General features: G+C 33.0%; 1 protein-coding gene across 2 annotated transcripts; it reads right to left on the reverse strand.

Annotated features, from left to right (window-relative positions):
- Nucleotides 1–1,426: 1,426 nt before the first annotated feature.
- On the reverse strand, nt 1,427–3,054 carry LOC121743924. 2 transcript variants are annotated; one of them, XM_042137326.1, is made up of 3 exons: nt 2,960–3,054; nt 2,323–2,672; nt 1,427–2,250 (listed from the first exon to the last, which is right to left on the reverse strand). In XM_042137326.1, the coding sequence occupies exon 3, from the start codon at nt 2,181–2,183 to the stop codon at nt 1,629–1,631; it is 555 nt and encodes a 184-aa protein (XP_041993260.1). In that variant the 5' UTR covers nt 2,184–2,250; nt 2,323–2,672; nt 2,960–3,054; the 3' UTR covers nt 1,427–1,628. The 2 variants fall into 2 exon arrangements, with proteins under 2 accessions (XP_041993260.1, XP_041993261.1); XM_042137327.1 differs by having other exon boundaries at nt 1,427–2,672.
- Between the last annotated feature and the right edge of the window lie 11,038 nt (nt 3,055–14,092).

A 14,092-nucleotide genomic window follows, 5' to 3' on the forward strand; every position in this document is an offset into this window, starting at 1 on the left:
CAAGAAAACTAGAATTATTGGTTTTGAATTCACAAGGTCCTCGCATACAGTGTCCCGATACATGCACAATGTTCTGGGTGGTGTTCTCAAACTCCATGAAACATTATTTGTCTAGCCAGAACCTGCCCCGGATAATTGCACCGACCATCATTGGAAGTGGTTCAAGGTTAGTATCTTCACTGAGCTAATGGAATAAATTTGTTGTTTATTCATAACCTAATTCGTTCAACAGTTATGTTTTTATTTGCAGGAGTAAGTTATTGTTTGTTTTGTTGTTCTTGAATGGTGTTGGATTGTTGTTTTGTTGTAAAATAACCTGTCAACATCCTGTTTTTGCTCCTACGTTCACAATCACCTGTTTTTTGCTGCTGTGAATAATAATAAATGGTGTTGTTTGTATAGGGTGCTGTAGGAGCATTAGATGGGACATACATAAATGTGCGAGTGCCCATTGAGGACCAACCCAGGTTCCGTTCTCGGAAAGTGCAAATATCAACCAACACTCTTGCTGCATGTGATAGATTTTTACGGTTCACATATGTACTTCCTGGCTGGGAAGGATCGGCCGGGGATTCGAGGGTTCTCCACGATGCAGTCTCAAGGCCACATGGGCTGCGCGTCCCCATAGGTACGAATATGAAGCATCAATTACGTTGCTTTGCCAAATCATGTTCTGTTTTGTTACTGAACCATTACGTTTTCTATTATTTGCAGGCACATACTACCTATGTGATAATGCATATGCTAATAGCGAGGGTTTTCTCACACCATACAAAGGAGTGCGTTATCATCTTAAAGAGTGGGGTCCTGCCGCACATGTGCCTCAGAATCCAGAGGAGCTCTTCAATATGAGACACACCAAAGCGCGCAATATCATTGAACGGGCTTTTGCCATACTGAAGATGCGGTGGGGTATACTAAGGAGTCCTAGCTTCTACCCGCTAAAGGTTCAAATCAGGCTAATCACATGTTGCTTTATTCTTTCCAACTTTATCCGGCGTGAAATGGATGACGACCCTATCGAGAATCAACTTGACACCGAACTAGGGGAAGTTGCAGAAGGTGAAGAGCTAGGGGAGAACCTCGGTTATGTTGATAGCATTGAGCCTACAGATGCATGGACTAACAAGAGAAGAGATTTGGCATTGCACATGTGGAATAACCGAGATGGTCATTAAGAGAGAGACCTACGACTAAATCTATTTGACTAGCGAACTTTGGTACTCTTTTGCAGATATTTTGTATGGAGTGACTTCAACTAATTAGCACTTGTACTACTTATTTGGCTTTGTTGATGAAATTGTTATTTATAAGAACCTAGTGATGCATTTAAAAAACTCTACGTTTGTCAGTATTATATGGCTAATTCTTGTCAATCATAGATTAGTTACAATATCCAAACTAGTAATTTTTTGGACATCATAGATTAGTTACCTGATAAGTAGCATATTTCATAGACAATATCCATAATGGTTTTTATACAAAATAGATGGTTCACCTATAGCATATATCACACAGTAGAGGGTGAACACATTTAAGAGTTTTGCATTTTAGCATAAGGCTAAGCACAAAAGATATCAACAACCATCGTTGCAAAAAGGTCAGATCTTGCACTGAAGACCAACCATCTAACCGATGTTGTTCTCTTCAAGGAGGAACATGACGAAATCTGGCCTATCAGCCTGATCCATCCCCGGGAATAGGTCGAGCCTCTCAGTTTCCTTTGCAAGTATCTTTGCAGCTGTGAACTTTTGTCTCTTGGTCAGCCCCTGGACCACACCAAGAAGTTGAAGCACCTCCTCCCTTTTAGTGGTCAAGTTGAACTCATAGCCAATCCTAGTGGACAAGGTGTGTAGTCGCTCGTTTGTGTCATTGTTAATGCGTTTCATCATCTCAAGTACCCCATCCAATGCTTCTCCAGCCTTGCGTTTCTTATTTGCTTTCTTCAATGTGGGACTGTTCATGTCAGTGTCACACGCACTATCAACCACAAGACTCGCACTATCAACCACAGGAACCGGATGTTCCCCTTCTCCAACTGATTCTCCAACATAAATGTCATCCATGTCAGGGTAATAGTCGTTATTTGTGTCCACGTACGTGTTCTCCTGGGTGGCATGAAACACGCTGAGTAGATTCAGCTGCGTCCTTTGCACTTCCGCCAATAGCTCGGTCCTTGCCATATATAATTTTCCATGCTTCGAAGTAGGGCCAAGACTTACCTCTCATGTACTTTGCATCCTTATCCGACTACACATAATTGAGACAAAAATCATTGGCAGTTATACACAATAGACCTTATGTAAAAAAGAGAACAACTACCTTGATAATCTATGCCCATTGTTCCTCGTCACACTCTATTTTGTAATCACCATTGTCATTGAAGCCGACTCCGCTGCGATTGAGTATGTTACAGATCAAGCCATAGTTCTTTTTCCATGTTGTTATCTTTGACCAAATGTGCGGATGGATTTTCAGATCAGTTTTCGGGTTTTGCCGGCGCAAGTCTTCTTCGATCCTTTTCATGTATCCATTACGAAAACCGTTATCCGATTTCAATCCATTAGCAACAAGTTCTTTCGTGGACATGATAAGAGTTTCTTCCTCCTTATCTGACCAACTCCTACGTGTCCTGTCACCCTTTGGTCCGCTAGACCGTCCAATGTTTCTTCCTGTCATTTGTAAATATTTGTAAAACTCAAGGTTGCTGTCAAGAGTTGCATTATCAGGAACAAATTATTTACATTGTGCATTGATTTGAATAATGTCATAGGGTGAAAAATTACATCGTTCCAACAATAATTGTAAACAATCTGACATGGCTTGCAAAAAAACGCAACAATGGCACAACAATTGTTAGGAGGCAGGTACTAGCAACACAAGCCAAATGAGAGATGCATACACGAGAGAGACGCTAATACAAAAATGCTTACAACATACAACACATTTGAAGACCAACCTTCCATTATAGGGATGCTGATCCCGACACCAAGCAACGGGAAAGTGCACTTCAGGTTAAAAATTTGCTTTGATTTTATGTTCTTTTAGGAGCGCCTACAATGGCAGGAACGGGAGAGTGGGAGAGCGGGAAAGATTTTATTTATATCGGTAATCTCAAGTAGGGTTAGATGTAGGACATAAATGGAAATTCTTATTTTAATGGAGGACATTTTTGCCATTCTATAAAAAAGGTTGGTTTGGGCACGCTTTGTTTTTCTAGTTGGACTAGAGACACCCAATTTGGTACCAAACATCCTTTAACTACAAAGGTTGAAACCAATATGACAATATGAGGGTGGAAAAAGTGAAAAGGGCTCATATCCATAGTTTACTTATGCACATATTCAAACGCCCCCTAATCTTCAAATCAAGAAAAAACCAACAAACTTGATTTGAGGATTATATTTAAAACATCAACATTGTTCACTTCATAAATAAAAGGGTGCTATCTAGTCCTCAAAAAGTTCTTATCTTTGGATACATTCTTTATTAACAAATCATTTTTTTTCGTTCTATATATCTTATATTTTACTAATTTTTTATTAAAATTCGTGTTATTTCAAATACTCTATTTTTATAAACAGAAGTAGTACTCCTAGTAATTAGTTGAATTTACACTTAATATGAGTTACAAGATCTCTTTAACGAAGCACAAAATTATGGGTAAATCTTGGTAGTAGCATGCAAACCAGAACTTTGTTCGTAAAATGTGCTTCTAACTAGCAATTCAACAAATTTAACATAGGTCTACTAAAGATGGGGAATATCTAGAGTTCTAGACTATCAATATTAATTTGGATAATTATTTCAAACACATTATTAAATATAAGAAATAATAATTTCTCTCCAACAAATGATGGAGGTCGAAATTTACTGAGGTAAATAGGCTAAAATAATTGTGCATGGACTCTTAATTAAACACAATCATTTTGAATTTTCACCAAAATTAAACTAGTCACATAATTACGCAAATTAAATTAAATCACATAAAGACAAACATAAAATCACGTAATTAAGAGCACGAATTTTTAGGGCACAGTAGAACAGTTCTAATATTTAAATAAGTCTTTCTTGTATTTACTGAAAGATGAGGTCTCAGTAATTATTATTTCTTAATAATGTATCTTACATTAAACACATGATATTGATTATGCACTAATTTCGAACTAGACAACTCTTGAAAAAATAAAAAAATAAATTAAGTAACTAAAGTCAAACAGGGGACTAAAACTAATTAATGTATATTTTTATCTAAGCGCGAGAAATAATAAATTAAAGAAGATGGTTTGGATTACTCTTAATTTCAGACCGGACAGATAGTCAATATTATTCATTTGTAGTAGTTTATTATAATATTCTGTTTGGACTTGAATTAAATTGAGACTCGATTAAATTAGTAAAATTGCAATCTCGAATTCCTAATATGACCCATAATAACTCTATATAAAAAGACTAGGCAAAAGATAGAAGAACTAACTCATCATAACTTTTGAAAATTCCTATCCTATGGCTTTGGTATTGTCTCTCTTATTTGAAAGAAATTCTATCTTCATTTTAGTTTAGTCATTTCCGGTTTTAATAAGTTTTGCTCACCCAAAGAGCATAACCTATGTTCAGGAAACAGAATTAGACGATATATGGTTGAGTACAAAGAACATCACATGGAGAAATAGCAAGCAATATTTGATTCTTTGGAGAATTAGTCTGGTAATTTCTACACCGTAGAATTCATGATTTAGGATTTATATTTTTTATGCATGATTTGTTTACGTTCTAGTATGCAATTTATCTATTTCGCATGTGAATTTAATTAATCTCATAATTTGTCAAATAGATCTATATCTGATTTATTTGTATATACTAGTATTTTATTATGCATGGTTCACCATAATCCCAACAAATGCGTCACAAGTGTGACACATGAGGAGAACACGTCACACACTTAAACATAGCTTTAGAGGCATTAAACACAATATTATGTCCCTTCCTCTGTGCGCATTTGTTCTGCGATTTCTCCTCCCTACCTCCGTTTTGCGGCAATTTTCAAGTATGTATCCTCAACACTTTCTTATATTATTAGTATTTTACATATTTAGCATCTTATTTTTCTAGAATTTGATGTTTTCCATCCAAAATTTTGAAATGTTTGGGGTTTGTGTTAAGTTTTTTAAATTTTGGATTGTTTGTTATGTAACTGTGTCTGTAATGTACTTGTGAGATGTAATTGCAACTACTTTTAAATATTTTTGTTGTTAATTGCTATGTATATTGTAGTATTTTGTTATTTATATAAGCTGGAACATCTTTTTTAGTATATCAACTATGCCAAATGAGCAAATTTGGTCCGTAACATTTCATAATATCTTTTGAGGTCCATTAACTATAAGTTAATATTAATTCAACTACTTTTGGGCTATTTCCAATATTTTCATGACCAAAGTACCCATGAAGGGCAATTCAATCTATTTATTCATCCACTTTTTTCTTTCTTCTAATTTATTTGGGATTAAGTTTAATAGATCTTATACTATTATTATTATTAATATATACCATATCTTATTTAAATATTATGATATTACTTTCTAGTGCTAGTTAATACTTTTATATGGTTACATTCTCAACTATTTAGATATAACTAAGATAAATATTTTATTTTAATGAATCTCTTAATTTTTTAAACTGAAAATTTAAGTTAATCATAATATATAATATATACTACATTGAAATAAAAATTTAATAAAGTAGAAAAAATAAGATTCACGAATAGTCAAGGGAATAGATATGAGAACTATGAACAGTTTTCATGATGTTGTAAATGACCTAATGAAAATATTAAGACGCGACATTGTGATATTAAACAATTGATAGCAACTATTGATTTTTTATTTAATTAAACAATCATAGATTTAAATTAATCATATATTCAACTAAGAATGTCATTGTCTTTTTTATTAAATTGATTATTGATAATTTCAACTGTTTTTTTTAAATTACAATTATTACATTAGAGTAGATAAAATAAACCGCAACTCTTTGAATTATTTAAGATTCTATGTATGTTAATAAATTTTAATTTATTTTTAATCATCAATTTTGTATTGCACTTAAAAATAGCATATTCTATGTATAGCTTAAGATTAAAAACTAATATTCAATCTAATAAATTGAGCTACTTTTATATACAAATATTGTATAAGTATAATGTTTACATATATTTATATCTAAGTTATTTCACTATTAATATTAAATATAGTACAATGATTTAAAATATTATAAATAAGTAAAACTAAACGTAAATAATTAATAGTAATAGAATATTAATATAATTAAGATATTTTTATTTTGAAATTAAAAATAGAGAGAACTATTTTTTTGGTACATCAACTATCCCAAATTACATACTTTAATGAAAATGAGAGGGTAAATAGATTGAATTGCCTCGTTGGTCTTAAGGGTACTTTGGACATGAAAATATTGGAAATAGCCAAAAAGTAGTTGAATTGATATTAATTTATAGTTGATGGACCTAAAAAGATATTATGAAATGTTACGGACCAAATTTGCTCATTTAGAATAGTTGATGTACTAAAAAAGATGTGTTAGAAATTAAGTAAGTTTGTATTGTATTATTGTGCGATTTAATTTTAATATTTGACTATTATTGTTACAACTTATTTACACGGGGTGTTCTGATAATGAAGAACTATGTTATGAATCCAAGGGTCTATCGTTATTATTTTTATAGAATTCACACATCTCTAGAAGAGTGTGGGTAGGGAGGAAGTGGGTTTGTTCAATATCTATGATAGAAGGAAAGTTGTTGGAAAGCATTTTAAGGTGGGTGTGATCCATTTCTAATATATTGTTGTTCATTGCTGGGGCGACATGGGATGATAAAATATTCAGACATAGCAGCAACAACACCAATGGTCGGTGCTGGACGTCGTGGGGTGCGGGTCTGATCTGGTAATGGATTTGGTTCGCGTGTGCTGGGCTGTCGCAGACCGCTGCTATTGGGCGTGATTGGCTGTACTGCTGATTCATTATTTCTCCTCTTGTCAGATCAAAATGAATCAATGGCTAGGTTGTTGGTTTAATTTTGCTTGGGCTAATGAATATTTGCAGTTGGGCTGCTATTTCTTTCAAAATGGGTCAAAGATAATCACAAATGAGATGTTGAATTGTATTGCATGTACAGACAAGTTATAGTAATTACTTATATAAATTCCTATTGTAGACAAGTTATTATTATTATAGAAATAATAATACATATGTTTAATTTTAATTTGGAATTAATATTAAATCCACTTTTAATTAGAGAATAAAATTTGATTTTATTTGTTGATCATTTTGATATCCCATGTGATAAGCATGCTATTTTTATGCTTATTTATTTAACTATAGTAGTTAGAGACCATTTTATTGTCTGGGTAGGCGACGCCCAGTATGTGTAGTCCGTGTTATAATATGTTTGGGTAGGCGGCGCCCAGTAATTGTTTAAGTTTTTAATATTTGAAATTAAATTGACTATTAGTATCACAAAATTATACCCACACAATATAAGTCTTGTTTTTGAATTGTTTGATGTTCCTAGCCTTTTCGACCACGAGTTTTACGCCCTCGCGTTTACTCTAAATTCACAAGGTTTAGGCTCATTCATAGATGCATGGTTGGCATCGTATGATGGAGTTGACTTACTTAAATTATTTTGAGTAGCCCTCGCAACCAAAATAATTTATGGACGTATATTAATTGGATTAATAAACCAAGAATTGTAAAAGTGTTGTTACAATTGGCTTAGAGGCCTACCTAGTAATATTATTATAGTCATCAGCTCTCGCAGAGGCTACAACTATATAGACTTGAATCTTGGACAACTAAAATTTATATTTGATATAAATTCGTATTTTATGTTTGGGAGCATAATATACGTTAAAATTAGTGGGAGCTAATCAATACAATAAACCCGTGTTCGATTAGTGATGTGTATGTGATCTTTATATGTTTTTCTAATTTGTCTCATTTTTATTTTCTGTTCAGATAATATGTCAAACTTATCTTATGAGTGTATGATGGAAACAAACAAATTGACTGGGTCAAATTTCATGGAGTGGCAGAGAGACTGTGCCAAACTCAAGGCACAAAGTGCAATGAGTGAGAGCTCAGCTATGTTTGTCATTGAGATAAATATTTCTATCAATAACTCACAATCCTGGCTATTGGATACTGCTTGTGGTGTATATACATATATATATGTATAGGGGTGCATTATAATGATAACCCCAATTTCCGTAATAACCCTATAACTAAATCTGGACCACACATTTTTAAAATCACGTGGTCTAGATTCAAACTTAGCTTTCATTCATAACAAAGGCGCAGAGGGTAAATATGTCATGTCGCTTATTTAATTTCTGAATTTCGCTCATGATAAAATTTACGTATCCAAATTTCGCTCATTTAAATACGTAAAATCTTATTTCCCATGATATACAGATGTATGAGGTTCAGTTACACGTATATATGAGGTTCTGTTATACGTAAAATCTTATCTCCCATGATATACAAATTTCGCTCATTAAATACGTAAAATCTTATTTAAGTATCATTTTATCAATTTATCAGTCAAAAGTATCATTTTATCAACTCAGAGTATCATTCTATCCGGCAAAACTATCATTCTATGCAATAAACCTAACACATATCATTTTATCATTTTATCAGTCAAAAGTATCATTTTATCAACTCAGAGTATCATTCTATCCCGCAAAACTATCATTCTATGCAATAAACCTAACATATATCATTTTATCAGTCACTCAAAAGTATCATTTTATCAACTCAGAGTATCATTCTATCCGACAAAACTACCATTCTATGCAATAAACCTAACATATATCATTTTATCAGTCAGTCAAAAGTATCATTTTATCAACTCAGAGTATCATTCTATCCGGCAAAACTATCATTCTATGCAATAAACCTAACATATATCATTTTATCATTTTATCAGTCAGTCAAAAGTATCATTTTATCAACTCAGAGTATCATTCTATCCGGCAAAACTATCATTCTATGCAATAAAATGATAAAATGATATATGTTAGGTTTATTGCATAGAATGATAGTTTTGCCGGATAAAATGATACTCTGAGATGATAAAATGATAATATGTCATTTCCCTCATTTAATTTCTGAATTTCGCCAAATATCACGTAAAATGATAAAATGATATATGTTAGGTTTATTGCATAGAATTATAGTTTTGCCGGATAGAATGATACTCTGAGATGATAAAATGATATTATGTCATTTCCCTCATTTAAATTCTGAATTTCGCCAAATATCACGTAAAATGATAAAATGATATATGTTAGGTTTATTGCATAGAATGATAGTTTTACCGGATAGAATGATACTCTGAGTTGATAAAATGATACTTTTGACTGACTGATAAAATGATAAAATGATATATGTTAGGTTTATTGCATAGAATGATAGTTTTGCCGGATAGAATGATACTCTAAGTTCATAAAATGATACTTTTGACTGACTGATAAAATGATATATGTTTAGTTTATTGCATAGAATGATAGTTTTGCCGGATACAATGATACTCTGAGTTGATAAAATGATACTTTTGACTGACTAATAAAATGATAAAATGATAGGTTTATTGCATAGAATGATAGTTTTGCCGGATAGAATGATACTCTGAGTTGATAAAATGATACTTTTGACCGACTGATAAAATGATAAAATGATAGGTTTATTGCATAGAATGATAGTTTTGCCGCATAGAATGATACTCTGAGTTGATAAAATGATACTTTTGCCGATAAAATGATAGTCCGAGTTGATAAAATGATAGTTTTGCTTGATAGAATGATACTCTGAGTAGATAAAATGATACTTTTGGCGATAAAATGATAGTTTTGCCAGATAGAATTATACTTTCAGCCGATAGAATGATAGGTATGTTTGGTGTATAAAATGACATTTTTGTTTAATAAAATGATACTTTTACCTGATAAAATGACACTAACCTTATAAAAATGATACTCTGAGTTGATAAAATGATACGTTTACTGTTTTGTAGGTTTGTATATTATGTATTGTGCCGATTATATTACGTTTATTGCATAGAATGATAGTTTTGCCTATAGAATGATACTCTAAGTAGATAAAATGATACTTTTGGCTTATAAATGTTAGGTTTAATGCCTCAAATGACAGTTTTGCCGCATAGAATGATACTCTGAGTTGATAAAATGATACTTTTGCTGATAAAATGATAGTCTGAGTTGATAAAATGATAGTTTTGTTTGATAGAATGATACTCTGAGTAGATAAAATGATACTTTTGGCGATAAAATGATAGTTTTGCCGGATAGAATGATACTTTTAGCTGATAGAATGATAGTTTTGCCGGGTAGAATGATACTTTCATCCGATAGAATGATAGATATTTTTGGTGTATAAAATGACATTTTTTTTAATAAAATGAAACTTTTACCTGATAAAATGATAATCTAAGCGGATAAAATGACAATAAGCTTATAAAAATGATAGTTTAGCTGTAGAAATTGCTTATAAGCTGATAAAATGATACTTTAATGTGACAAAATGACATAAAACTAATAAAATGATAGTTTTGCCGGATATAATGATACTTTCAGCCGATAGAATGATAGTTTTGCCGGGTAGAATGATACTTTCAGCCGATAGAATGATAGGTATTTTTGGCGTATAAAATGACATTTTTGTTTAATAAAATGATACTTTTACCTGATAAAATGATAATCTAAGCGGATAAAATGACAGTTAGCTTATAAAAATGATAGTTTAGCTGAAGAAATTGCATATAAGCAGATAAAATGATACTTTAACGTGACAAAATGACATAAAACTGATAAAATGATAGTTTTGCCGGATAGAATGATACTTTCAGCCGATAGAATGATAGTTTTACCGGGTAGAATGATACTTTCAGCCGATAGAATGATAGGTATTTTTGGTGTATAAAATGACATTTTTGTTTAATAAAATGATACTTTTACCTTATAAAATGATAATCTAAGCGGATAAAATGACAGTTAGCTTATAAAAATTATAGTTTAGCTGAAGAAATTGCATATAAGCTGATAAAATGATACTTTAACGTGACAAAATGACATAAAACTGATAAAATGATAGTTTTGCCGGATAGAATGATACTTTCAGCCGATAGAATGATAGTTTTGTCGGGTAGAATGATACTTTCTGCCGAAAGAATGATAGGTATTTTTGGTGTATAAAATGACATTTTTGTTTAATAAAATGATACTTTTACCTTATAAAATGATAATCTAAGCGGATAAAATGACAGTAACCTTATAAAAATGATACTCTGAGTTGATAAAATGATACGTTTACTGCTTTGTGATAAAATGATAGGTTTATTTCATAGAGTGATAGTTTTGCCGGATAGAATGATACTCTGAGTTGATAAAATTATACTTTTTTGACTGACTGATAAAATGATAAAATGATAGGTTTATTGCATAGAATGATAGTTTTGCCGGATAGAATGATACTCTGAGTTGATAAAATGATACTTTTGACTGACTGATAAAATGAGCGAAATTCAGAAATTAAATGAGCGAAATTTGGATACGTAAATTTTATCATGAGCGAAATGACATATTTACCCCCGCGCTTTTTTTATGAAGTAAATCTAAGTTTGAATCTAGACCGCGTGATTTTAAAAATGTGTGGTCCAGATTTAGTTATAGGGTTATTACGGAAATTGGGGTTATCATTATAATGCACCCCTATATATATATATATATGCTTGAATGCAAACAGAACATTCTCAATGTGCAAAATAAAAGACTTAAGCTATGTAATACGGATAATGCTACTTATCTTTGGCATTGTAGACTTGGTCATATCAATGAGAAAATGATAGCGAGATTGAGAAAGTTAGACTATCTAAATTCATTTGATTTTGAATCATATGGTGCTTGTGAATTCCGTCTCAAAGGAAAGATGACCAATAAATCAACTTTCTGGGAAAGAGGTGCGCGCTAATGATGTGCTAGAGTTTATCCACACAGATGTGTGCGGACCGTTTCCAACTCAAGCAAAAGGTGGTTATTCGTACTTCATTACTTTCACTGATGATTTGACAAGAGGTATGGATACGTGTATCTAAGGAAACACAAATCTGAGGCCTTTAAGAAATTTAAAGAGTTTAAGTGTGAAGCTGAGAAACAACTTGGGAAATGTATCAAAACTCATCGATCAGATCGAGGAGAGGAATACTTGAGCCGACAATTTCTTGATTACTTGAAATCACATGGAAACCAATCAGATTGGACACCTCCTGGTATACCACAAATAAATGGAGTGTCTGAAAGGAGAAATCAAACATTATTAATTATGGTTTGATCCATGATGAGTTTAGCTAGTCTCCCTTTATTTCTCTGGGGTCATGCTTTATCGACTGCTATTTACATTCTGTATAGAGTTCCATCTAAATCAGTTGAGAAAACACCATATGAGTTATGGTATGGAAAAAAGCTTTGTCTTAACTATATGCGGACTTGGGGTTATCCAACTTTAAACAAATGACTGATAAGTTGGAATCTAAAAGTGAAAGGTGTTACTTTGTGGGATATCCTAAACAAACTAGAGGATATGAATTCTACTGACTGGCGATCACAAGATGATAATCTCTAGGAATGTGACGTTTCTTGAAGACAATTATGTCTTAAAGGAACAAGGTCACAATATTGTAGATCTTGAAGAAATTCAAGAACCTCAAGATAAAGTTGAGGATGAGGTATTGACAAATGATTTGAACAATAACTCAGTGAGAGTTTTTAATGATCTATTGGGAGGGGAATTACTATTAGAGGAGATGATAAGGCTCATTTCATGCATCGGTTTAAGGGTAAAATGTATGCTACTTGATCGGTTTATCGCGTAAAACAAGTGTTAAATGTGCAGAAATGCCACTTGACCAAGGCATCAAGGCCGATTGATCAAGCGAGTACAAAAGGCGATAAAAGGCCAAGAATCGGGGGAGTAGATCAGGGGGGAGCGATCAAGCAGTTAGGTGGGGACCGCTGGCTTCTAGAAGAAGAACACTTGAGGAAATGAGCTGGATATGGCGCACCATTTTGTTATCAAGGACGACGTTCTAGAAGGGGACACGTGCTAGCTTATGAGACGCAAGGACGGAGCTGAGTCAAGAATCTGTTACTCAAAAGCGTCGTCATTCTAGAAGAAAGGCACGTAGCAATCAATGAGTCGCTCATTCTCAGCATGAGCGAATATTCCCTGTCAAGATCGTTATCCAGTTGGAGGCCGAATCGAGCTTATAAATAGAGGGTGTGCCACCACAAGAAGAAGAATCTGATACTTTACTTTCCGTCTAGTTTAGCTTAGCTTAGTTATCTAGTTTAGTTCAGCTCTCTAGTTTAGTTTAGTTCAGTTCTCTAGCTTAGTTTAGCTCTCCAGATAGCTTAGTTAAAAGGGCGACCGAAGGGAGCGTTGCAGAATACTCATTTCTGTTTGCGTTATCTTAAGTCTCCCGCTAAGATTCATCTCAGTTTTTACCGCTTTCTTAGTTTCCGAAGTGTTAGCTTAGTTTAAATTTCATGCTATACTCAGTTTTAGTTTAATCAAAGTTATTTTCGCTTTTAATCCGCGCATTTATTTTTCCACTATCACCTGCAATTCACTTGACCCAGTAGTTAAAGTTCCGTTGATCAAGCTAGCTAGTTTAATTCTGCCTAGAGTAAAAACAATAGTTAAAACTCCCATGTTAAAGCTTGGAAGCAGCCAACTCCCTGTTCACTACCCACACACTCGACACACCAACTTCTCTGTGGGATCGACCCCGAACTTGCCGCTTTACTGTTAAAGTAGTGCAAAATTGAGAGTTTATAGATTACTTTGGTAAGGAAGAAAGAGCGAGAGCAAGACTGCAGTGATTAAGTGGCAATGACATTTGCTAACTAATCCTACCAGTTCTGTTATCATTCCATATAACTTGATCCGCTTTCTAATCGCGTTTTCGTCTCTTTCCAAGCTCTTCCAAAAT

This window comes from Salvia splendens, chromosome 8 (assembly GCF_004379255.2).
Source record: "Salvia splendens isolate huo1 chromosome 8, SspV2, whole genome shotgun sequence".
Classification (NCBI taxonomy): Eukaryota; Viridiplantae; Streptophyta; class Magnoliopsida; order Lamiales; family Lamiaceae; genus Salvia; species Salvia splendens.